Genomic DNA, 27,983 nt, shown 5'->3' with positions numbered 1-27,983 from the left:
GTCGGAATATAAAAAGCATTAAAAAAATCCCCTAATTCAACCCTTTTCCCCTTGAAAATGTCTCATTTATATTTGTTTATGAATGTAAAAGATCTTAAAGATCAATGTGATTTTAGAACAGATGCAATAATGTCAGTAAACCCTAGACCAATCACATCAGACTGACCAATCAGAGCAAAGAATGCTCTCAGAAAGGAGGAGCTTCGCAAGAACCAGACTTTGAATAAACAATTACTGACACAGAGTAAAAAAAAGCTGATGCTGAAATGCATCTTATGAGAAAAATAAAAGTGTTTTTGAGCTTGAGTGCATGTAAAATCATTTCTGAAGACCTACAAAATAAATATAATAATAATAGGGACAACTTTCATGAAACCTCAATTACATACAGTAATTCCCTGATATTTCCAGGTTTTCTAAAAGCATCCCACATAGCTAAATATCTCTGACCCAGCTCTGGCCAACACAATCAGCTTTTGATGGCCCACATGCCACAGTGAATTACGGTACATGACTGAACCAAGTCTGGCTTCCAGACAAGGGTCAAACATGGATCATACCTGGGCAAATCTCAGACAAGTTGGTAATTCATAACTGAGCCTGAACTAGGTTGGAGTGACTCGACTGCAATGAAATTGATAAACTCATGAATCATTTCACTTTAGGCATTGCAATAGGTGTGCTTTTTCTCGAAACGACTTGATCGGAAAAAAAAATTAAAAATGTATTTTAAATGTGGGTCAAGATAAGTCAAACTTACACGGCCCACATATCAATTATTATCATCTGGGCCAAATTCTACATTTTACATTAGGCTTAAGCATTGAGTGCCGCCTTTAAGACGGTGCCACCTCTGCCAAACCAGTTTAGCCCACATGCTTTATGCCAGTGCTGGAAGAATGCCTGCTGTGCCAGATTTATGCCAAATCTGGGCCAGAATTCTTTGCTACCTGGGATGGGAACCCTATAAGCTGCAAATCACAGAAGGATAACCAAAAAACAACATTTTATTTACCAAATGATGCATTTCATGCATTCTTAACAGTAAATAGATCCAAACCCCTTATTCATTAAGGTCTATTTCAGAGCAGCCAGAATTAGATATGCACCCCAGCATCATGAATAATAGTCTAATGCTAAAACGAAGCCTATTGGGAACTGAAATTATTATACATAATATGACTAAAAATTAGCATCACTTCCTGAGATAAGCTTAATCCTTGCATCCACAAGAGCCAGATTTGCTTCACTGTCTTGTGTCTAATCTGTATTCAGGTACATTGTGTGTTGTATTTTGGGAAAGGCACCACAATCAGTCTTTCTCCAGCACTGTAAAGAGAAGCACGTGCAAATCAGTCTCCCTCACATGCGGAAAAAAGCATGCCCATGCTGATACAGAGCTGAGAAATTCAGACAGAAGCTCATTTGTTAAAGGTAATTTAAGATGGCAGCATTATAGTGTCTAGGAAGTCTTTTTTTTAATGGTGAGAAATATAAACATAAAACTAATGATGTAACAGCTCGAGTGTGTCTTTAAACACAAATCTGAAATATTTTTTAGATTAAAAAGTGTGTGTAATAACTGCTGTTTTCCATTTTTATGTAATAAACGTTAGGCTGCGCAAGCATACTGTCATGTTGATTGGATTGCGCCAAGTGGCGAATCCTCTGGCAAAAGTAGAATCGGTGAAGAAGATACGATTAGAGCTGTGGGCTTTAAGGGAATATCTAGGTCAGTCGGGCGAATTTTGTTCACGACTGGGTTTTCCCTCCTCAAGCTGAGCTCAGGGAGGAGGGGGGGAACGCTGAAGATCAACCCGAGATGATGTGACAGATTGGGGGCAGTGGAGTTTCTCTTGTTGGAGCTGCTGCTTTCTCTAGGGCTATTGAATATTTAAATCGGGAGGAGGGATCTGGGGGGTTTACCAAAGAGAGTGTACATGAAGAGAGGTTGTATCATCCCAAAACCAAAGAAAAAAGAAGAAACAATATTTTTCATGAGACATATTAGGCCTACTTTTAAAGATTATATACTGTTTTTTTGATAATTATGTCTATATTTACCATTTAAACTGAGATGAAAAATCTAGACTTTATTCTTTCTTCGTTAAACTGAGAATTATGAATTGCTTTGAATCATATATCTTACATTAAAAAGACTATTTTTTGAGTTAAATGATAACTGGATACAGTAAAAAATGACGCTTGCACTTTGTTCGAACTACCCTGCAAACACAGAATGTCAACATGACGTCTTATTGACGCTAGGAATGAGTATCAATTAGTTTTTCACGGTATTACTACTTTTGTCGATATCAGGTATCAGTTTGGTACTTAAACAGTTCTCTTATCGATTCTTTTTGTAGTCTTTCTTTTTTTTTTTTTTTTTTGAAAAAAGTCTTTGCTGAGTGCGTGCGCACAGCCAAAATCTGCGAAGGCTTTTAAACTTGACGTGCTCGCCGGAAACACGAGCGTTTCTCTTGTGAGATTGCAAAGTGTGCAGACAAATATGGAATATGCCAAATTATAAGAGGTTGTTCAGTTAAATAATGCATTTGTAAGTAATGTTTATTCAGCAATAATTTTCCAGTAGAACCGTTATCGTCGGAGCTGATCGATAATTCAGTCTTTTATAATTTAGCACCGATATCGATAAAGTACAGAGTTTCGGTACCCATCCCTAATTGATGTTGTACCCCAACATCCCCAAGACGTTGTTTGGAAATGAAAATCGGATTGACGTCAGAACAATGTCTAACGTAAAAACAACCAAATATTAATGTCTAATCATGTTACACCTTGACGTTGTGTGGATGTTACCACTATGACATCTATAAGACATTGGATTTTAGTCACATTCCAAAACAACCTAAAATTAACCAAATATCAACGTAATTGGATGCCATTTTGGACGTCATAATAAAAATGTCCTTAGACATTGGGTAGATATTGAATTTTGATCACCTGACGTCATGACCTACATCTAACCTCATATTAACGTCTTATGATGTTGTGTGGGTACTTATATAAATTAAGCTGAAACAACACAATTCTTGAGTTTTTTTGTGATAACTTAAATATTTTATGTTTAAATTCATTTAAATTTGTAAAAACTAATAAGCTAACTTGCTTCCTTCATGCTTTCTCAGCACAAATTGATTGCATGGAACCCAGCATTTTTACAGTGTAATCCCAAAAGCAAAATGTCAAAATATGTATGTAAATATATTTTACATATAAACTGAGAACTAATTTTAGATTTGTTTTGTACTATATCATGGTCAAGGCTATTTAATTTTTAAGTTGAAAGGAAAGGTTAGGGGGTGACATGGTGTTTCAGCACTGTCGCCTCACAGCTAGAAGGTTGCTAGTTCAAGTCTCAGCTGGGTCAGTTGGCGTTTCTGTGTGAAGTTTGCATATTCTCCCCGTGTGGGTTTCCTCCTGGTGCTTTGGTTTCCCCCACAGTTCAAAGTCATGTGGTATACTGTAGGTGAATTGAACTAAATTGGCCATAGTGTATGTGTGTGAATGTGATATGGAGGTTTCCCAGGACTGGGTTGCACTGGAAGGGCATTCACTATATAAAACATATGCTGAATAAGTTGGCGGTTCGTTCCGCTGTGGCGACCCTTGATGAAAAAATGGACTAAGCCGAAGGAAAATGAATGAATAAATGAAAAAGTTTGGACCTGACTAAGAGAGAATGTGGATGGATTTAAATCAATTATAACACTGGACCATTTGATTTACTTTGCACTGTACAGCATGTCTGATGAGTGTTTTTAGGTGGTGGTATGAGAGATTTACAGTGGGGAATATGCTTGGCATCATATATCTGATATAAACAAGACTGTTGTTGGTTGAACCGCACATAAAGATGTCTAAATCATCTTAAAAACAATATGAAAAATTATGAAAACACATTTTGCATATGAAAATGTGACCTATATTTTGTATTAGTTTTTTTAGTTAATTTGCTATATTAATATTTTAATGTAATTAATCACATTTCCCCTATTATTTTAGTGTTTTAAATGTACCATTTGGTTATATTACAAAGTACTAATATTCAAAAAACAGCTGACAAAGTATATGCTATGGAACACAATTCTAACTTCCAGTATGAATGCTTGCACAGAGCTCATGTGAATGCCATAAAGAATGGAACACTGAAAATTCACTGATGGTTTTTTTGGGAGGGGGAAAGTAAGTTAAACACTCCCCAAACTAATATGTATGGCTCAGACTGTAGATTTAATCATTTGTTTACTTATTGGTTGCAAATGTTGTCGTTCTAGTCTCCTTGCCTGCTCTTGTCCTCGGCTGTACAAGATCGACACATAAAAAAAGAATCTACCCCAAAATGTATATACAAGTAAATCTACTATTTTACCACAGGTTTCTTACAATTAGTTGGTATATTGGATTTTCTGCATCTCATATATGTATACAGCTCGGCTATGTCGTTACTTAGAAGTATATCGCTTATTCTACAAACCAAAGGCATTACAATTCAAGTACAGTATATCTCTATTTACAACAGCTCAAAGGCTAGACTGTCTTTGAGTGACAGTTGCTTTTCTATTATATATATACACATACGGTCCAGTTCTGGAGGGAGGGGCTTGTTTGATCAGTCCTCCAATGAGAGTACAGAACTCCTCTAACCAACCAGTGCAGAGAAAAAAACGAATACAAACCACTCCTTTAATCCTCCTCAGTTCAAAATAAGAACGTGACCAAAAAAAGGAACGTAATATTAATTCTGAGGTAAAACTAATCATCATTATTTATTAAAAAAAGATTAATATGAATGAAATTTACTCTTGAAAATGTCTTAAGGTTTTCCTTTCTTTTTAGGCTTTTTGTTTCAGTCTAAAATGATGAATAAAAATGGGAAATCACCTGAGCCGACTCGACTTCTATCTTCACATGCTGACCTCCAGAACTCTTCAGGGCTCCAAAATAAAGAAAAGAAACGAAAACCACTCCTGAATTTGATTTCCATCATGGATCTGGTCAGCCTTCACCAAAGCAGGAAAACCATGGACTACATGGTTCCAGGTTTCTCTCCTGAATTGGCAGAGGAAGCCGCAGCATTGCTTGGGTTGTTGGGAAAGATCTTTTCGGTTGGCGTGATGGCCGGGCTTCCCACCCCGGAGGAGCTGGAGCTGCTGGAGCGGTGCTGTGTTGGCGGAGGCCGGACAGGTCTCATGGGTGGAGGTCTGAGCTGGGCTCCAGCCAGCCTGGCGGATAGAGCCGGTTTGAAGGTGGTCATCATCTCTGAGGTGGAGCTGCTACTGCGCCTCAGGGCCGCGTCGGGGTCTCGGATCATGATGGTGTGTAGCGGACTAGCTGGTTCGGAGCTCACTGGGTTCTTGAGTGGTTCTAAGGTGTCCAGAACCACGTCGGGAGCTTGTTTGGCCGTGTTTTGACGCTCTAGTTCGCGGAGCTCGTGAAGTGCCGTGTTCATCGTTTTCTCGATGTCCTGTAACACAAATGTTGTTTGGTTTTGAGTTTTGATTGTTTGATTGTATAGTAGTAGATCACAGATGTCAATCTCCTGGAGGGCCATAGCTCTGCAGTTTATTTCCAATTCTAATTAAACACAGCAGTTTACACTAAGGCTTCAGGCTAGTTTAAAACCTACAAGTAAGTGTGTTGAAGCAGGGTTTGAACTAAACTGTGCAGGGCTGCGGCCCTCCAGGAACTGAGTTTGATACTCCTGAAGTAGGTATTTGCGACCTTGGACCAAAAAAATCAGCACAACAAAATGGCAAAAGTCTAAAGTACATCCAAAGTACACAAAAGACAAAATTACTGATTTTTCTTTTATTCCAAAAACCATTACATTATTAACTAAATATCATGTTCTGTGAAAAAAATAGCAAATTGTGTACTGGAAATATATCAAAACTCAGTTTTGATACATTGCTAAGCAATTTATTTGACATATTTAAAGGCAATTTTCTTTGTATTTAGATATTATCTTAAATCCTCAGATTCCGGATATTCAAACAGTTGCACCTCAGGCAAATATTGACTTTCAAACAAAGTATACATCAATTGATTATTCTGCATTATTCATTCACAGATGTAATTCTAGACCAAAATCCAGTCATAAGTGCACTTTTTTAAAATTAAGATTTTCTGTCTACATCACTCATAATTAAAAATAATACACTTCACTAGTTTTGTTACATTTGTGTTTAAAAGAATGAAAATATTGAAAAACAAAATGGTTGTTTTAAAGAAAAAGGTTGTTAGAAAGTAATAATGACTAAACGCTGAGAATTTTTTAAAATCAAGTAATTTAAAAAAATTACATTTAAATTTAAACCATTATGTAAGCATTTTATTAATTTAATTGATTCAGTTTGGTTTTGGATGCAGAATATTTAAAAAAAAAAACAAATATTTACAGAATTTTTTTAAAAACGGGGCGGCACTGTGGCGCAATGGGTAGCGTTGTTGCCTCACATCAAAAAGGTTGCTGGTTTGAGCCTCGGCTGGGTCAGTTGGCATTTCTGTGTGGAGTTTCCATGTTCTCACTGTGTTTGCGTAGGTTTCCTCCAGGTGCTCTGGTTTCCCCCACAGTCCAAAGACATGTGGTATAGTTAAATTGTGTCAACTAAATTGTCGATAGTGTATGTCTGTGAAAGAGAGTGTATGGGTGTTTCACATTGATGGGTTGCAGATGGAAGGGGCATCCGCTGCGTAAAACATGTGCTGGATTCATTCCACTGTGGCAACCCCTGATTAATAAAGGGACTAAGCCTAAAAAAAACTAAATGAATGAATGTAAATAAAAATTATATTTAAAGGGTTTTATGAAATTGTTTTATTGAAAAATTTATTTTGTTTTCAAGCATTTGTTGTCTCTTAAAAAAAAAGAAAGAAAATAATAATAATTCCTTACATTTATATAGCGCTTTTTTGGACACTCAAAGCACTTTGCTTATTGGGGGGAATCTCCTCATCCACCACCAGTGTGCTGCATGCACCTGGATGACCTGACAGCAGCCATATTGTGCCAGAACGCACACCACACACCAGCTGATTGGTGGAGAGGAGACAGTGATGAAGCCAATGATAAAAGGGGGATGTTTAGAAGGCCATGATGGACAAATTGTTATTATGTATTAATGTAATTTTGTTTTGTGTTTGATGGTACTCAGGAAGAATATCCCCTAATGGGGATCCTAAAAAAAACCTACGCTTTTCGAAAGACATCCTGGCATTTTGATTTTCAACGACCACATAGTCAGGACCTTGGTTTAACGTCTCATCCGAAAGGCAGTGCTCACTGAGCAGTATAGAGTCCCCATCAATATACTGGGATGTTAGGACCCACACAGACCGCAAGTTGAGCGCCCTCTGCTGGTCTCACTAACACCACTTCCGGCAGCAACCTAGTTTTCACATGCAAACCATCCAGGTACTGACCAAGCGCAGCCCTGCTTAGCTTCAGTGGGCGACTATGTGAGAGTTGTAGAAACCTAGCTGCTGGCTAAGAAAAAGGAATTAACTTTAAAATAAAAATTTTCTACATTTTGAGGACAAGAATAACACTGAACAAAGATCCAAATATTCATAATAAAAAAAAAAAACTATTTTTAAGGCATTATGTTGAAATTAGCTGTCTATCAGGTGGATTAGCCTAATTTCTCTAAATGTATCCAGTATTGCTAATACAGTAAATCCATGCATTTAGGGATTTCCTCTAACACTGTAAGAAATGTACATAAATTTGGTCGGTTTCTGACAGAAAGTATTTACGGAACTACATGGCCTTAGAAATCGCTCATCTTTCCGGGAGCTTCATCTTCCTTTCTTGCGTAACGGTACAGTATATATCACACAAGCAGATTATGTCTGATATACACAAAGTGTCTCTGCCAAGCCCATAGACTATAAACTCACTGCCTCCCCGTCCTCTTTCAAGACCGACCATCTCCGCTCTGTCTCACAGCTGAGCAGGCCATAAAAATTTAATGCACAGAAGATAAAAGGCTCATGAAGACACACGATCACATACACACTCACAAAAATACTTTGCAAGGTCTTATTACTGAGCAGATGGCATCAATACCCTACCCCCTACACACACACACACCTCAAAATAAAAGAATTATACTGCATTTTACAATTATTCCATTTTAATGCTAATAAAATATTTATTTAAATGAGGTCTAATAAGAGAGTCTTTATTTTTTTAATCAAATATTATTTTTGGCAAATTTCCAAATGCACTAATTAAACTATATTAGCAAGAAGCTTATCCATTATGTACCATGTGTTATTAATAAATAACATTATTACACAGCTTTTTGGAATACTTGATTCTGATTGGTCAATCACAACATTTCAAGGTGGGTTATTCCCAGATAACAACCACTGAAACACAGGGTCATCTGGGTACTTTAAATCATTTGACTGTTAGTGAATACAGTCTTTATATGATTATCTTTCACATGGATTTTCTTGACTGTTTGGCACCATATTGTGATTGAATAATAAGTAGGTTGCATTCAGCCATTTTTGTTTATGTCAGCTTTACATTTAATTAAAGAGTTAAGAGATTATTACAGCTCAGATCAATGTTTTATGCCTAATTGTTTAGTTCTGGGGCAAGTAGCCATGTAATAAACAGGGTAATGTGCATCTAGGTGTTTTTTTTTTTGCTGAGTGAAGGCCTTCAATCTTCAGCCTGAGACACACCAAGTCAACATTAAAAAACAGTAGCAACTAAAAACAACTGTGTTGTCGCTTCACGTCAGCTATGTCTGATTCCGTCTGGACTAAAAAGCTGCACCTGAACACTCCAATTGGACAGCAGCCAACTGAAACAAGAATGTACATTCTGCGTCTGCATGCGAGGATGCACATTTTCATACTCACAGCAATATTGGTTTGTATTGTCAATTCAAAAGGGGAAAGCGGAACTAAAGAACCAAAAATATTTTTGTAAACAAACTTAAACTATGACTAAAACTATTGGACAAAAAACATTTTCACTAACTAAAATAGCATAAAAAATTAACAATAATCGAAAACTAAATAAAACAAAACAACATTTAATTTTTTTCACTTCAGTTTTTGTTCCCTCACTCTGATTCATAGCTTAACAGCCAATCAGAGCACTCTCATTCACGGGCAGCAGAATATGATTCTACGTGCTGAATTGGCCAAACTCCTTCAGACGTGGGTGACATGTAAAGCTGGACTCACACTGGACTTTTCTCTCTATAGACTTCCATTCATACAAATGCAAATGTGGCAGACCGGGAACACAAGCTTTCAGGTTTTGCAGTTGGCTACGTTGGAAAGTTCAAGCTTGGTGAACTCTGACCTGCGAAATCGCATCATGTGACAGCATAGGACCAATTGAAGATCAAAACATAACCTCTCTGGACAGAAATGTAAAGTATAAAGCAATCGCTCGCTTTTTTAATGTCTAATCATCTTGTTTAATCCCGCTCCTTCTTGCAGTACTGTACGACTGTTAAAACTGCTGCTACAACTGCACGATGATAAAACGCTAGTGTGAGTGCAGCTTAACACACCGAAACAAAATAGCCTGATAGATGCTCACCAACAACCACCCAATGGCAAACAATCAGAACAACTACCTAGATTTACATTATGCCTTACTTCCCAGCAGGCACAGGATGTCAACATGCCGTCAGACTGATGCTGTACCCCAACGCGTTGGACATAGCATTTTGTTTGGAAATGAAAATCGCAATGACGCCAGAACACAACGTTAGGCCAACGTCAATGTCTAACGTCGGACAGACGTTGCATTTTAGTTACTTTCCAACACAACCTAAAAACAACAAAATATCAACGTCTAATGATGTTACAGCTTGATGTTGTGTGGACGTTACCACTATGACGTCTATGAGATGTCAGATTTTGGTTGCCATACCTGACAAATAAATGTCAGTATTTGACTTCAACATGATATTGGTTTAAGATGTTGGCTCGACGTTGGATTTTGGTGACTTTCTAACACAACCTAACATCCACCAATTATCAAGTCATTTCAACCAGCATTTTTTAAACAGTGTTTTAATATTTTATTATTTAATATAGGCTGCACGGTGGCACAGTGAGTAGCACATTCGCAGCTAGAAGGTTGCTGATTCGAGCCTTGGTTGGTTCAGTTGGCGTTTATATGAGGAGTTTGCATGTTCTTCCCATGTTTGCCTGGGTTTCCTCTGTGTGCTCTGGTTTCCCCCACAAGTCCAAAGACATGCGCTATGGGTGAATTGGGTAGGCTAAACTGTCCATAGTGTATGAGTGTGAATGAGAGTGTATGGATGTTTCCCAGTGATGGGTTGCAGCTGGAAGGGCATCCGCTGCGTAAAACATATGCTGGATAAGTTGGCGGTTCATTCTGCTGTGGTGACCTCAGATTAATAAAGGGAATAAGCCGAAAAGAAAATGAATGAATGAATAATTTAATATAAATAATAAAAATGTAATTAAATATATATTCAATTCTTATTTAAATATAAATATGTATTATTTATTGATCATGATTTAATCTACTCACAGCAAATGCAAAACATATTTCCATCTGTGGTCATTCGGCAGTGCGAAGAGCATTGCAAAAACTGTGCTCTATTAGTTTATTTTTGTGCTGTGTCTGGATGAATGTTCAGAGCACAAAGTGCACAGCCAGTTGTGTTGACAGTTTTGTGATTCAATGAGTTAATTTATGAGTGAACAACACAGATTATTTGTGTACACACTCTTACTAAACACGCTCGCATACATCCAAAATGCATTTAGATAATGCTTAAAATCTACACATTATCAATTCATATAACAACACAATTCACTCCTCATGCTTTCATTCTGATGTCTGCACTCACATAAGCCATTCATTAGGTGTGTGTAGACACAAAGGGGCCATTACAAAAGATCATTAACTGTTCTGTGTGTCACGGACTTCATTATTTAAGCGTGCGCTAATGAAACAGATGGATGAGTGCCAGCCTGTCCCGTTCACGCTGCTTCAGTGCCAGCCCTTTGTTTCTGCTAGTCTAAACCCTGCCAGCTTCTTCAGCCACGCTCAGTTCTGCGCTAATAGCGGGACTCGAGAGAAACAGCCAAATCTTTCATGACTATAACTTAAAAGTGCTTTTGAATCCTTTCGAGCTTTGATTTATAAGGGTGCAAAACATTAAAGTGGATTTGCGGCACACTTGCTGAGAATTTTTCAACGTTTGATCTTACAGCAACAGAGATTTGTGTTGAAGCATTTCATGTTATTATGAATTAATTTCAGAGAGTAATTAGTGGCGCTTTATTACTTGGCCCAAAAGCAATGTAAGCCATGACTTCAGTTTCTGCTCAATTTTCGTTGAATAAAAATTTAAATAAAATATAAAAATAAATATAAAAAATATATGTATAAATATAAAAATAAAAATAAAATAAATACAACAATAAATATAAAAATAAACATAAAATAAATATTAAATGAATATAAATAAATAAATAAAACAAAATTGAACGAAGACTTTTGTTTTACAAATATAAACTCTACAAAATATAAAATATAATATCTTTATGGTAATTCTATTAAAAATGGTTTCATTTGAGATAGTGATGTATGCAATAAATAAATAAATTAATTAATTAAATACATTAACATCTAAACAAAACATCTAAGGTAAAAAAAAAGTCAAAATAATTTTAAATAGTTTGTAATCTTTAAGGCTATAAAAAATATAAAAAAATAAATACAAAATAATAATATTAATAACAATAATAAGAAGAACAATAAATAGTTTAAATAGTCAAAATGACATTTTTTGCCACTTTTGTCAAGTTATTGTTGGTAAAACCATCTGTGACATTTAGCATGTTACATTTTTGTTCTCTTTTTAACTTTAAATAATTGTGAAATTTTTTTATTTTTAACACTTTATATTATGCAGTTCAAAGATGCTCACTACATAATACTTATTATGTAGTGAAGAGATGCTCGAACACTGTACTGTGTGTGTAAAATAAACAAAAAAATGTGAAACTGACTGAAATATATGAGATCTCTAAAAATACACACAGTCTCACCTCAGCTAAAGCCTCTGCTTCTAAGGATTTGTGGTCTCCGAGGCTGCTGTGTCTTGTTGCTCCAGGCACAGGTCTGAGCGGGTGACCCTCAGGGTAGATCTTTCTCTCAGGGTAGTTAATGCTGCCTGCACTGCCAAACGTGCCCAGACGCCTCTTCTCAGGGCTTTCGATGTGGCTCCTGTTGACGGCCACCTTATGAGGGCTGCTGGGACAAGCGGCGGCCCGCGGCGGTGTGTCCCGAGGAGGACTGTGAGAGTCTGTGCCACTGCGGCGTCGAGGAATAGCAGAGCCATCTGAACGCAACCTCACCCTGCACAAATACACAACCAAATGGTAAAAATAAAGTCACAAATGATACTCAAATGAAAGTGCATTTGGCTATTTGGCCGAAATTATACTTGAGTGAAAGTTGAAAGTACAGATGTAAATCGTACTTAAAGGCACAATATGTTTTTTAAGCCTCAGATATCTGTATTTCAACATTCTTTAATACACTTGGGATAATGCAAGTCCTGTTCATAAGTCAACAGAATTTATGACAGTAGTATTAGTGTTTTTTTTTTTTTGACAATTTAATGAAAATAAAAACGTACATATTGTGCATTTAAGGGTCGCTTTCATACACCCAGCGCATAATAAGGTGCAAGATGTGTTTAGTGTGATTTGTTGCTTTTATTGCACTTAACAAACAAAATGAAATATGTAGGCTAATAGATGTCTCCAGTGGAGTGCAGACAACACCGTTTCCTTATCCACGCAAGTAAAGGAGTGAAGTAAAGAGTAAAAATAAAGAAAAGAGAAAGTAAAAAGGCAGAATGGAGGAGGCTCCTTCCTTATCCTCCCTGCAGACGGTCTGTTTAACTTAACTTGTTAGGGAAGCGTTCAGTTTTTCAGCTCAAAACACACCCATAACTTATTAAAAAAATAAGTACAGTCCTGTTAGACCACGCACTAGAGCGCAGAGCATATTTTTCCATCCTTAAAATAGCAAAAGTGGATTGGGACACAACCTTTAGCGTCCTGCTCTTTACACTTTGCGTCTAGATTGTTAAAATAGAGTCCAAGCATTTAAAAGGCTAGAGTACTGTAGCAAAATTGAAAACATTTTATTTTAAAGAAAAATATAATAAAACATACCATCAGTTGTTTAGAGCAGTGTTTCTCAACTGGTGGGTCGTGACCCACTTGCGGGAACATTCTCAGTGGCTCGCTGAGTGTGGTCAAAAATACAACAAGAGTTTAATTTTTAACTTATTTTGCTTATATCAGGATTTTATTTTAAAATGCGCGCGCGACAACCGTATCATTTGACATGTGAAATTTAATTTCATTATAGCAACAAATGTGTTGAAGCGCAAGTACGACCCCGAATATGTAAAGTGTGAATTTACATATATTGACGACAAAAAAGGCTTAAAACCCTCAGTGTGTCATATGTAGTGAGGTGCTCTCACAAGAGAGCATGAGACCTTCTAAATTAAAACGACATTCAGAAACTAAACATCCCAGTTGCAAGGACAAACCTGTGGACTATTTTCAAAGATGACTCTAATAGCTGAGGGCATCACAAAAGTGCCTAACATCTTCATGTTCAAAACAAGTACATGCACTCCGGGCATCTTACTGTGCTCACCGTGTAGCAAAGGCCAAGAAAGCCCACACAAAAGGAGAAGAGCAAATAACTGGTGATTATTATAAAAAGGGTTATGATTATTTTTATCATTTTAATTTCATTTGCTGGTTTGTTCTGTTCAACAGGATCAGTGTTGACGTTTTATTAACAGTTTAGTTTAGTTAATTTTCCCAGAGATGGGTTGCGGCTGGAAGGGCATCCACTGTGTAAAAACTTGCTGGATAAGTTGGCGGTTCGTTCCGCTGTGGTGACCCCGGATTAATAAAGGGACTAAGCCGACAAGAAAATGAAATGAAATGAAGAGTTTAGTTAATGGTAACTGAACTTTTCCTTACCTTAACCACTCTTTACAGTATTAGGCATTTTTACTCTGTATTATTACTATAATTTGATACATTTTGTTAAACGACAGAGATAAAGTTTTGTTTATTTGTAAGTCTTGCTGATTTTCTGATGAATTATCTGTCACTACTTGTGTATTTTAACAAATACAAATTATTTGTAATTCCTAAAATTATATTATAGTTCCTAAAAATTTGGGTCGCGGCTTGATGACCATTTAAAAATGTGGGTCCCATGGCCAAACCAGTTGAGACCACCGGATAAACCACTGGTTTAAAGAATGAATCAAAAATAAGTTTTACACAAATACATATTGAACAGGAACTGTAAACTGAGAAATATGGCATCTTCTCACTTTTTCAATGATGTATAAAAAAACAAAAAGAAATTTAAAGAGAACAGTAAAACATGTAGAGGTGAGTGAGTGATTCAGCTGCAAGGAGAAATGGGATTAAGCACTTTAATACAGACTATTTTGCTTTTGGTCAGGGTTAAACTATGTGAAATAAATACAAGCAGAAGTTATCATAATCAGCCACTGACCGGCCCATGACCCCGCTGAAGTTGTAATCAGCCGAAGGTTCACATGGGGAGTGCAGATCGTTTTTGGATGAAGCTTTATCGTCCAGTAAAGGTCCACTGCTGGCCTCGCTGTCAGCCTTCTGACTCAGACTATCAGAGAACGCATCATCCCTACACAAACAGACACACACGTATGTCCAATTACCAGATCAATGATACATACAGCACAGGTACTTTAAACTGTAGGCAAATCTGTTGTGCATCACAGTAAAACAAAACAGCAGTAAAAACAGTAGCATATACAATTAAATAATTGTACAATTTAAAATCATTTTCGATTTTAAAGGGCACATATTTTACCCCTTATACAAGATGTAAGACAAGCGTTTGGCGTCTCCAGAATGTGTCTGTAAAGTTTCAGATCAAAACACCCATCAGATCATTTATTAAAGCCTCCAGAATCTGTCCATTTTGGTGTCTGAGTACAGTGTAGCTGTCTTTGTAACCTGTGGCTTTTTAATGTAAATGAACTGCTTCTCCCCACCCACTGCTCCCATGTGAGTGTCTGCTTCTCCTGCATTACAGCAGTTAAGCAGCAGTCAGTAATGGAGAGAGACACGGATGAAACTGAAATACAGCACCTTATTATTAAAATACCAAGTAAGTTTATGTATTTGTGGCAGAGTATATTAAAGCCTTTCTGAAATGATGAGTCACACACAAACGCCGCTTGCAGTAAACACACGTGAAAAAACACGTGAAAATATAAGTGCGTTTACTGACACTATGCAGTCGTGGTGAATATAGTAGTTAAGAATTTTATTAGCGTTTTTTATTACAAATGAGAACTGTTTAAAAACGTTTTAAATTTATCAAACTTATCCAAATCACAGAGAGTTGGAGCAGATATTTTAATTTCAGTTTCTTTGCAAAAAATGTGCAGTGGAAATGTGTATACATGTTATTATACAAACATGGCGCCTGTCAATTAATTTAGTTGGCGGCAAAAAACGCACTCCTTCATCACATTGCAGTGGGCATTAAAATCACTGGGATTTGGGTCCTATTTTAACGTAAGGACATTAAAAAAAAGAGACTTGTTGTCTTTATATCACTCCAACATAACTGTGGACATACTATACCTAGGTTCTATTCAAACAGCTTACAAAAGTTGATTTTCATCATAGGTGCCCTTTAATATAGTTGAAATTTGTTGTTTATTTTTGAGATCTTAAGAGTTCAGTGGTGTAAGCAAAATAATGCAAAAATAATTTTATTTTTCTTATACCATTTGCAGATTTTGGCTTATTTAAAGAAATAGCCTGCTCAATTTTTACTTATTTACGAAAACAATACAATACTTTTACTTGGCTAAAATATTTCTTAATTTAAGAAAATGAATATATTTGGACTAGAAACAAGACAATAAATAAATAATATTTTGGAGTTGTTTTAGCCTTTAGTGATTCTTCAGAAATTAAAAGAAAATATTAACAACAATATAAATATTATATTAATAATTTATCAATATTACAACCATTTGTTTTAATAGCAATAACATTGATGATGCCAAAGAACCGATAAATAATTAAAAGAACCATATTATTCTCAGTGTAAAGAACATTTTAAAAACCTAAGAGCCGTTATCCACTACAAAACCCACTATTTGGAGAGAAAAGGTTACATGCATTTTAAAAAGTTCTTCCTAAAACCAGAAATGCTAATAAAGAACATTTATTTAATATGTAGAGACTTTTTGTAGCACCAAAGATCCTTTATGCTGTAAAAAGAACAAAGAACACATTGTGAAAAATCCTTTAAATGCTTACTTACAGATTTTTTTCTTATTCTAATCCAAATATGTAAAAAGTATTAAATCAAGAAGCATTTTCTAGACAAGCAAAAAAAAAGAAAGGAATAATAATTCAGAAATAATAAATTAAAACTGAAGCAAAGTAATGTTGTTTTCCCTTTGAGATAATAAGATTGTTTTACTTACCCCGTTGGCAGATTATTTTCTTTGATTTAAGGAAAAGCTAATTTAATTTTGATTCTTACTTCTAAAAACAAAACAATATTTTAATTGTCTTGAAAATGGTTCTTGATTTAAGAATTGTTAGCTATTTGGACTAGAAACGAGACAAAACTCTTAAGTACTTTTATTCTGCAGTATAAGAAGCATTTATAAAAGGTTCTCTGGGAAACTGAAAACAGTTCTTTTTTGGCATCACAGCAGATTCCCCCTGTTAGAACCTTTATTTTAAGAGTATAAATCATGTTCCTCAGCTGATTTCACACAAACCAAACAAAAGTGCACAAACTGGCAATGACTGCGTATTTTTCAGTCCCAGTAGCCCCTAAATCACGCTTGCTTCATGTCTCATTCAGCCCAGAGCAAGCAAACATCCACTGATCACAGTTTCACAGCATGTTCTCAGGCTGCGTTTACAGCTCTCTCGGGAGACGACAGCAGAAGGTGTTTGGTAATCTGAAGCTGCAGAACGTCACATTTGGGGGAAAAAAGGACTATACAGCACAAGTGTTTTATTACATAATCTTTCAGGGATCCTGTTTACGAATCGTCTTTTAAACGCACTACATCGGCTGAAGCTTGCACTTGTTCAAAGTATCATCAAACCATTCCCATTAACAGGAAGCTGATCCTCTCGAACGGTTTCCATTGTTCACTGTCCACCCCTAATGTAGTGCAACTGATGACCGGCTGTCTACACACTCCTCATTTTCGCAACCTCAATCTTCCTTATTTGCTGCTGTCAAATCATGCAATATTAGGAACGGGGCTTGGAATGACCCTTTTAATAAACTCATTCATCAAGCTGACACCGGTTAGACCATACAAAGAGATAATGAGCATGTCATCATTTTAGTACTTACTGAAACAGCAGCGGGACAGTTCATATCAACTGATGATATAAAAATTATCAACTCAAGGACACTGCAATTAACGTTTTGTGTTTTTTTTTCATCATGTCATCGAAAAAGACCTTTTAAAAACAGTAAAAGAGCAGCACATGATTGCCCTTCTTTAAAGAGCACCTATGATGCAAAACCTTTGGAAGCTGTTTGGAGAGAACTGTATGCAGATATAGTGTGTCCACTGTCATACTGAAGTGTTATAAACACAATGTCTTTATTTTTCATTTCCTGATGGTAAAATAGGATTCACGTCCCAATGATATTGAGGCCCACCGCAATATGATGTAGGAGTGTGGTCCCCAACCGCCGAACTGATTGACAGGCGTGTACTAACGTGTCTCTGTAGTAACACATATAAACATGTCTACAGAACAGGATTTGCAATGAAATTGGGATTAAAAGATCTGTTCCAGCTCTCTTTGATCAGCTGAGTTTCACAAGTTTAAACATTTTTAAAACAGAGCACGTGTGCAATAAAGACAGTAAAAACGTGTGTGTGTGTGTGTGTGTTTACTGCAAACTTTTAACAGCATTTGTGTGTGACTCGTTGCAGAAGGGCTTGATTAAACTCCACCAAAAATATAACCAGGGTGCAAATTACAGGGGGTTTTAGGAATGGTGGGGTGATGGGGGCTTGACCATTCTAATTAAGGCTTGATGATTAAGACCCCCTTAATTACTTCAAATTAAGTAGTGTGGGGGAGGGGCGGGGCCTAAGGGGGCTTTGAAACTGAGAAAAAACTTCACTCTGATCTGCATTTAAAATATTAATGTTAATAATTAAATAATAACCATTTGACCACCCCTATAATGGTGAATGCATAATTGGGCCAATCTGTCCAAACGGCAGCTTTAGAGCACCGATAGACACTGTTAGAGTTCACAAGACGTGGAAAAAAACACGTTTTCTCATAAAATAGGTGTTTGTTTCTACATAATGCCTGAAAGTAACGTCAAATTAGATGCATTGTTTGCACAGTTTGTCCTAAAGTAAGCTGAAATAGATAATCAGGTCAGAGTATGCTAAATAGCCTATCCTACAAAACACTGAAAAAACTTTATGAATAAATTAGATGTCATTTAAATAAACACATACATTTAATTAACTGAAGCATGTATTACACAAACTAACATTACCAAAAAGGTTTACCCTCCTTAGATAAATAAAAGTTTAGAATTCGAACACTGAATATAATAAATAAACTCACTTGGTATTTTTGACTAATGAACTGGATTTCTGCTTCATCCGTGTCTGACTCTGTCACTGACTGCTGTTTATATGACGTTGGAATGCTGGGCGGGGAGAACCAGCTCATTTGCATTTAAAGACATAGGCTACAAAAACAGTTACACTTTCCTTAAAGCTCAAAATGGGCATATTCTACTGTATAATAAATACTCTGAATGGTATTTTTTGCGCTGAAACTTAACAGACATAATCTGGAGATCTTACATCTTGTAGAGGGTAAAATAGGAGCCTTTTAACTCTGCTGAAGTCTGTCATGTGCCACTGCACTCAACGGGCTTTGACATAAATGCATGTCGGCTGTAGCACATTAGGGACTTCTGAAGCACAATCAGGCTCACATTGTGTTAAAAAGGCCACAGCCTGAGACATAAGGGCATACTTTAACTGTCACTCAGTGCTGTTAAATTATAATTAAAGTCTGAAGTGTTAATGGGGAGAACTATTTGATTCTCACTTGAGCTATTAAGGTATAAAATTCAGGCCAGATGGCCTGGCTGATTAGTTATTACCCAGAGCGCAACAATTTCACAGGACAATTGGATTGTATTTTTACCTTGGGAATCTTTTACTTAGACAAATATACAGTAAAAATCCATCCTCATCATTTTAAACTTGAAAAATCACGACATGCTCCAAGATTTAACAGTCATCCCATACAGTATATATAACCGGATATTTTCCATGAACTTGTTAAGGTGGTTCAAATATGCACTGAAAGTTTCACACATCATGATTCACTGATTCAAATTATTTCAGAGGGACCATAATAGGTAGGAGTGTGGTTTCCCCACCCACCGAATTGATTGAAAGGTGCAAATTAATAAGTCTCGGTAGCAAAGCATATAAACATGTCCAGGATTTGCAATGAAACTGGGATTAAAAGATCTGTTCCAACTCTCTGTGATCAGCTGCACCTCAGGAATGGGTTTTACAAGTATAAAACAGGATTAACTGGAGAAATAATTTATTAGGGTGTCTGTACTGGAGTACTATTTAGGATATAGGGTATTATTAGAGTATACTGTCCTTCATTGGGGCATACTGTACATTCCAGACAGAAAGACAGATAGACATACAGGTAGATAATTGACTTTAGATACTTACAGATCTTGTACGACAATATATTGGTGAGGAATAAGGCCATCCACTCCATTGTGCCTGCCCTCCCACCAGTCCTCTGATGCACGATGATACAGCAAAAGGGATGCACCTTTTTTGAAAGACAACTCTCGAGGAGTCCGACCCATGTAGTCGAACTTAGCAATGGCTTCAATCTGCTCCACTTCTGTATGTGTGAGTGTGTGTGTGAGAGAGAGAGAGAGAGAGAGAGAGAGAGGGGTGGGGGGGAATGAGAAACTAGTGCTCATTAACGTGTTTGCACAGAGAATTATGTCAACAAATTTTCAAAGAGCTTCAAAGCACTGCAACAGACTTAAAATCTGTCATGCTCCCAGCTGGTTCTCAGCAAAAAAAACACACACATACACACTCACACCATGTCCTGACCAGGCGCGAACTGACAAGTTTCCAGCAACAAGCAATTTGTCTGGAAATATTAAATGCAAACAACTGCACAGCACATATTAGATATATAATGTACAATTGTGTAAAATATTTAAGATTCTGCAGCAATGGCACAGTGGGTTTACAGTGGGTAATACTGACTGGTAAAAAAATATATGTATGTTACATGTTTATATGTCTTATGTTGCACGGGTATATTTTTGGTAAAAGTCCAAAATACATTGTTCATGTGAAAATCATTTATTTTTCTTTTATGCAAAAAAATTGTTCATGATACAATAAAGTGAAATAAATCAAGTTTATGTAAATTTGCTATTTTTTATATTTCAAATATCAACTTTTTTTATAATTAATATGCATTACTAAGTATTTTATTTTAAAGTGTATTTCTTTTTATATATAAAAAGACAGTTATCCTTGCATTTTTATTTCTTTAATCCTCTCATTCCAGATAAACAAACTGTTGTTTCTCAGACAAGTTTCATCCTATCCTAAGCGGCAACATCCAACACTCCCTCGTGAAGTTTATACAGAGGTAACTGAAACTGCTATTCATTTAAATTCCGCTAGGCCTGGCTCCATAATAGAGCAGATTTCCATTGTACCCCACTTTTAAAATAGCCAACTTACAGCAGAAAAAAAGAGTTTATAGCCTGGTACAAAGAACGATTTTGGTTCATATAGTGAATATTACTCTTCATGACAACTATGAGGGGCGTGAATTTTTTAATAACTCATTCATTTAGTTTTTTATTAAGTTATATTAAGTCTGCATGATTAGGGTACCAGCTAGGGTTCACTGATAGCGGTCATGTCACCTCAGCTGATTGCAGTTGATTAGCTCCTGAACTCGGCATATATGTCGTATTTTTGTTTCGTTTTTATGTGGCTTTACACAGTCAGTTGCCTTTTGGAATTATTTTCTACTATTATCAGATGATATGGCATGCTGTGCACTTAATTGTGTTTACAAACCATTCAAATGGCCTCCATTTCCCAGGTGAGTGAAATTATATACTTATATACCCTCTCTATAAATGTATTTGTTTGATTTAAGATCATTTATCATTCATAATTTTCTTTACAACTTAAATGCACTCCAGAATCTGACAGATTGATAAGCTGGATTTCACAAATAGCATTTGCGTTTCCAAACAGAGACTATATTTGATGTATTTGGAAGAAATTCGCATTTTCTTCCTGTAGAAAAACATTTCTAGAGCAATGCTTAGTGGCTTAATGTATTACAACAGTATTTTTAAAAGTTTTGACACTTTATTGATATAGTGTACAACCAAGCACATGTGGTCAGAACACAAAACGACTCACAGGTAATAAAGTATTAAGCGTTTCTCCCAAAGAAAAGCCTGTCTAAGCAAAATGTGCACAAGAATCTGTAGCTCAGCTCACGCTCTGCCTCTTTGCCCTTTTTTGGTAACCCACAGTCGGTGCAATAACGTGAGAACAAAATGTAGACGGTTGGCCATGCCTACTTGTAGCTTCATTTGGGTTCTTAAGAAACCTAAGGGTGATTTCATGGATACTACGTCCATATCTTTTTCCAGTCTATGATCATAACAAACCAAAAAAGTGTATATATTCAGCGTTCAATTGATGTATAAATCTCAATTTCAAAGGAACTGACATGTATGACTGCATTTGTGGTCTAAGGTCACATTTCTACATAAAAAACTATTGCAAATTACTGTGCATACTAGTGAGCAAAACAAAACCAAAACAACTTAGAATTTGGGGCAAAATCCTGGATCAGTGCAAAGCAAAATGTAAAAAAAAAAAAAAAAAATTGAAACAAAACAAACAAAAACCTTTGGAATCATTTCTGCTATACAAAATGAGAATTATTTCATACAAAAGCAACTCCAAATCAAAGTCCATAGACGAAGTGCCATAATTCTAAATTCACAACCAAAACAAGCAATGAGCAAAAGCCTGTTACAATTTTCATTAAAAAAAAAACAACCTTATTACATAAAACAGAACACACAACAAACTCCAGCTGCAATGCAATATTGCTAACTTGCAACTGTCTGGAAGAAACATGCTGCATTCAGCGTGATCAAGTGTACTTTCACGGTTCATTTATTCTTAGGACAGAATGATAGAGCAATAATGTGACTAACCGCTCAACAACAACAGTAAATACTATTCAACATCAACAACACAGCAGTATGAGCATCTAATTCTCAAATCGACCCTATACACTCACATATATTACGTTCACAATGAGGTTTTGTATTTCAAAAGATATGAACATCATTAATCCCATTAGAAACACAAAGGATCAGGCACATTTCTAATACAGACAGGCTTCCAAAATGCAAAGTGGACTTTATCGAAATCCTATATCAAAATCTGCCATTTATCATGACCACTGCGTTCATATGACCAGACACTGCCTGGGGCAAACAGACAGTCGGGTCATTTAGGGTTAAGGAGAGACACAGAGCAAATCCGAGCCTGCAGGAAATCTCCAAGTCAACTAGAAAAAACCAATCAGCTTCATTAAGGTCTCCACCCAGGGGTGAAATTAAATACAGGCATTGAACACAAGTGGAAGGAAAGAGAAAGAATGGAGAGAAAGAGAGCAAAAGAGAGAGAGCTAAAGAGCGAGAGAGAGAGAGAGAGAGAGAGAGAGAGAGAGAGAGAGAGAGAGAGAAATCAGCCCTCACCGTTCTGTACTGTGTTGTCTGATTGTTTCCTTTGTGGCTGCACCTGATTGGCTGGGTTGAAGGATTGGAGGTTCAGAGTGTGATTGCGGTTTCTCAGTGGGAGTTTGCGATAAGGCTGTTTTTGGAGCTGAAACATGTGACTTCAAACAGACCTGAAGTCATGCATGAGGCAGAGTTTGGCTGATGAGCTCCTCGGGGAAGGCTGATTCCAGATCAGAGCACCGGATAGGTCGGAATAAAATGTCAGTGCAGATCACATACATATACATCAGTGTGCTGAAAGTGTGATAGAGCTGGTTGCTTACCGTTTAAGTGAGTCTACCTCTAAAAACATGATTAGTGTTTAGGATTATTTGGCAGATCAAATATCAAAAGCAAGATCAAGTAAGAAAGATTTATGTATTGATTGTAATATTGTAAGAATTATTGATTTATTGAATTATTGTGTTTGCTATGTTATTGGGATTTTGTTTTCCCTTAATAATAAAAAGCTTTATTTAAAACTGCATGAAGTGGTTACTTGTGATATCTTTGACTAATATTTAATTACGTTTGATGATCTGAAACATTGAAAAGTGACAAACATGCAAAAACATAAAAAATGAAAGAAATCAGTAGGGGGGCAAAAACTTTTAAACACCACTGTACAGGTCAGTTGATCTTAATATATTTTCATTCATAATTTTGTAAAGTAATCTGCATTGCTCTTAAATTAAATCTATATTCACTGTAGTCAAATCTATAATAGACTGAATCAGAAATTGAGAATTAAATCACAACCTGAATTCAAAACAAAGCAGAAATATTCTAATTGGTGCATGAGTATGTATTTTACAACATATCCTGTAATCTCTACAGTAAATACAATACTGAACTCCATTCAGAAAAACTCATACTTATGTCCAAATCCTAAACCAGGGGTGTCCAAACTCAGTCCTGGAGGGCCAGTGTCCTGCTGAGTTTAGCTCCAACTTGCTTCAACACACCTGCCAGGAAGTTTCTAGTATATCTAGTAAGGGCTTGATTAGCTGGTTCAGGTGTGTTTGATTATGGTTGGAGCTAAACTCTCCAGGACATCGGCCCTCCAGGATTGAGTTTGGACACCCCTGGCATAAACCTAACTTTTTGCTACATCTGCCAATAGCCAGTGATGTCAGAAAATGTACCGGCCAACAATGTTTATTGTTATGTCATAAAAGTTTCTGCAAATATAGGTGATTATTACAATGAATATTCATATATCTATATTTACAGTGTTTTTTTTTCATTTATTCTAGTTTTACTTTAGTTTTACTTTTTCCATTTGTACTAGTTTTACTTTTACAACAACAACAACAACAACAACAACAACAACAACAACAACAACAACAACAACAACAGCAACAGCAACAGCAACAGCAACAGCAACCTGTTTTCAACAAATGGTACAGGCCATCAAGTTAGTCATCTTATCGAATTCAAGCCAGTGTTTCAATTTTGGTGAAGTGACCCCTATGTTTCTCCAGATTCTTGGATTACACAGAATAAACAAAAACTAGTTACTAATCAAAAGAATAAACAAAAAATAATAATTCAAAATAAAGCAGTTACGTACATCTCAAGTAAAAGCTTCTAGAAAAAGAGTCAATCCTATCCTAATAATATCCTATTATTAGATTAGCTCATAAAAATCACAAAAGAGCCAATTACAATGATCTCATCCTCTGAAAATATGATTTGATTTGGCTACTTTAGAAACGGTGAATCTACTTTACAATCTGCCTGTCATTCTTACTACACTGTTTTGCAATAATTCCAATAATGTCCAACTGGCGTGCCAGTTGCCAGTGCCAGTGTTTCATATGCAAGTGCCAGTGTTTCATATACAGTACTGGTCAATGCCAATTTTTAATCATGTTTGGCTCTTGGCAAGTGTTAATTTTAGACCCTAATATCTTTTAAGGGTTTACACTCCACTTGGGCATAGGGATGAGCCCTTCTGATGATCACTGTGTGCAACACCAAACAACTGCCCTGTGCAAAAGATCATAGGAGCCTGGAGGATCCATCACTTGTACCATCCTTCATTACGAAGGGCCCTTTGAAGTGGCCAGTTTTGAGCACTTAGGCTTCAATATGGCGCTTGTCATGAATTTGCCAAGTAGAATGCGATCCTGGATTAACATCTATGTTGACCCTGGAACTCATTTTTGTTTGAAAATGTAATTATACCTATTCCCTACCCCTAAACCCAACCATAACTGTAAATGATTTCCAAAATCCGAGAGTAATAATAGTTGGATAACAATTATGTAGAAGTGCATAAACCTAACCGTAAGCCTAACCTTAACATAAACAGTAAGCGTGGCCTTTACTTCTGATTAGCTGATTGGAATGCTAATCCAGAATCAGCCATTATTGCTTTCACTCTGAAGTGCTATTTAAAGAGCAATATATACTGTTTGGAATGTACTAGCATTTTGCTGCCTCTTATTTGTCTGTAGGTCTGAAATGCCAACATTAGCCTCTCTGCTGCACCCATATTCTAGGGAGCACTCATTCTCACGACATTTGTGTGATGAAGTTTACCTAAATATTTTTAAGACAAAATATTCTCTATTTCATTTGAATTGCAAGACAAGAGTGCAACTCAATAAAAATTGTTAATAATAGCCCACCTTCCATTTGTTCTATTGTCAAAAGTATCGACTTCAGAACCAAAAAAAATGTTGTTGAGCACGTTAGTAATGCTGCTGATTGGCCATTGTTCTCACATGCTCAATGGAAATGACTGCAATTGGCCGTACAGATCATCAATTGACCACTCGTCATGACTAAGTGCAAACAAAGATACAAGAATGTGAAGTGTTTTAAAGCCATGTAGCCAATCACAATCATTTCTGTTGAGAATGTGAGCCACAATTGTCAATCAGCTGTGTTTAAGTAAGCGCTCAACAGCGAACAAATGTTAGCAGGAAATTGACTTTCAATAACGAAAAAATTTCAATAACGATTGGTATTTAACTTGATACTTGAGAACGCTAATTATAACAATGCACAAAAACATCTGTAAAGGTGAAAAGAATATACTAAAAATAAGAAGTAAATATTAAAACAACTTACACTACAAGCCAGTGTGTCTGGTTATAAACTTTTAAGAGAGGAATTTTGTAGTTATACACACTGAAAAACATTATATATTGAATTAGCTACATTTTTAATGTAAGTGGTTGCAAGCAATGTATATGGAATAACTTCAAACAAACGATTAAATTTAGCAATGTTCAACTTAAGTTGTTTAAATTCAGCCCATATAAATTGTTTGCAACCACTTACCTTAAAAAAAATTGGAAATCCAAAGAATAATGTTGTTTCAGTGCAAAAGAATTGAGTGTATTCCATTAACATACCTAAAGTTATTTAAAATGAGTGTACATTTAAACAAAAATAAATAAATAAAAAAAAACAGTGCTTTAGTTTTAATGTGTGTAAAAAAGACCCACTCTCAATCCATTAACTGAGAGTAGAGCTGTTTTATTAAATCTGAACTCTGACTGAAACTTTGAAATGAGCAGAGAGCTTTATGTGAGAGATGCTATCAGATATTTCTGGTGTTTTGGGTTAGCGAGCGAGAGCAGCTCCATCAATCAGTAAATGAAGGGAGCAGAGCAGGAAGCCCCGTGAGACCTGTTTACTCACCCTGAACAAAGAGCAAGCAAGAGAGACGGAGCGAAGGAAAACAAAGTGATAAAAGCCAAAGGAGGAGGCAATTAAGCAGAGAAAAACCATGGGCTGGAAGAGAGAGATGAAGCGCGGAGATTGCTGAAAACTGGGCCGAAAGAGATATTTCCGTCTGCTAGTTCATTTAATATAGCAGCGGAAACACCACTAGACAATGCAATCATTTACATGTGAGGAATGAAGAGGGGAAAGGAAGGGAGAGAGAAGAGGGGGAAAATGATACGTTTTTAACGACCTAGAAACTCATATAAGCCTTTATGAATCTGTGCTGACATGTTTTTTATTTTTCTTATCTCCTCATATTCTTTCACCCAATGAGGATGCAGACTCCATAACGAAAACCTCTTTGATTGGCTGAGCTAGATGTCAATCATATCATCCACAAAAGAATATAACCCAGGGTCTCATTTCTAAATACAGATGCACAAAATGGGTCTAGAATTACATGTATGCATCTTCTCACGCAAAATTTGTGATCTATAAAAAATAAACTTGACTGAAGAATGTGCGCAGCAAAATTCAAAGTAAACATATTTAACCTAAATTGATGATCATATAAGCCATATTCATTAATAAATAGATACAAATTTATTCTAGCATTCCCTACACTTTCCCTACACAAGGTTAGTATGCAAAATGTGTAACATTTTTTTATTTTGAATTTCTTAACTGGTGTTTTTGTGTTTTTTTAATGGTCCTGTAAAAATATGCAAGCATCCTTAAAAAATTAACAGTGTTTTTAACCTTTTAGGCCCTATCATACACCCGGCAAAATAAGGCGCAAGACGTGTTTGCCGTGATTTGTTGCTATTTTCAGACCAGTGCAACCCTAATTTTCACTTTTTGCACCACTTTGCTTAAATAATAAATCCATTTGTACCACTTTGTGGACTTATGTGTTCTGTTCTAGAATGGAGGGTTGTTAAGGCACATTGTTGGCAAGGTGCTATTTTGAAGAACTGACATATACTGCCCACTTGACCAACTAAAAGCAGGTCTAAAGTCCAGTGCAGAGCATGTTAGTTATGCACCTATGCTGGTTCAAACACTTACACAATGCACACAGAATGTTCAGCAATCCACAAATATCTTTACATATGAAAAAATTACAGTATTAAAATGTTACACAAATTATCATTTTTTACATAAATATAAAAAAAACTTTTTCAGTTTATCAATGACAATTTACATTTGTAGAATGTTATTATTACTAACAGTATTATTTATTATATGCATATTTGTATTTATTTTAATAAAAATAATAAAAATCTATTAG

The 27,983-nt window shown here is 36.1% G+C and overlaps 1 protein-coding gene across 3 annotated transcripts in view; it reads right to left on the bottom strand.

Moving 5' to 3' along the window:
• Window positions 1–2,394: 2,394 nt before the first annotated feature.
• Window positions 2,395–27,983, bottom strand: part of srgap3 (SLIT-ROBO Rho GTPase activating protein 3) — a 207,656-nt gene continuing 182,067 nt past the window's right edge. For all 3 annotated transcript variants that reach the window (XR_012408115.1, XM_005166115.6, XM_684980.11), the window contains exons 19-22: window positions 19,878–20,058; window positions 14,609–14,758; window positions 12,091–12,400; window positions 2,395–5,488 (exon numbers count right to left, since the gene is read on the bottom strand). Coding sequence is in view for 2 of the 3 variants with exons in the window: in XM_005166115.6 (XP_005166172.1) it covers window positions 5,051–5,488; window positions 12,091–12,400; window positions 14,609–14,758; window positions 19,878–20,058 (1,079 nt within the window). In the remaining variant the exon portion in view is untranslated. The remainder of the gene's footprint in view (window positions 5,489–12,090; window positions 12,401–14,608; window positions 14,759–19,877; window positions 20,059–27,983) is intronic.

Source organism: Danio rerio, chromosome 6 (genome assembly GCF_049306965.1).
Source record: "Danio rerio strain Tuebingen ecotype United States chromosome 6, GRCz12tu, whole genome shotgun sequence".
In the NCBI taxonomy this organism is placed as follows: Eukaryota; Metazoa; Chordata; class Actinopteri; order Cypriniformes; family Danionidae; genus Danio; species Danio rerio.
The sequence above is the reverse complement of the archived record's forward strand: the minus strand, read 5'-3'. Positions and strand labels throughout refer to the sequence as shown.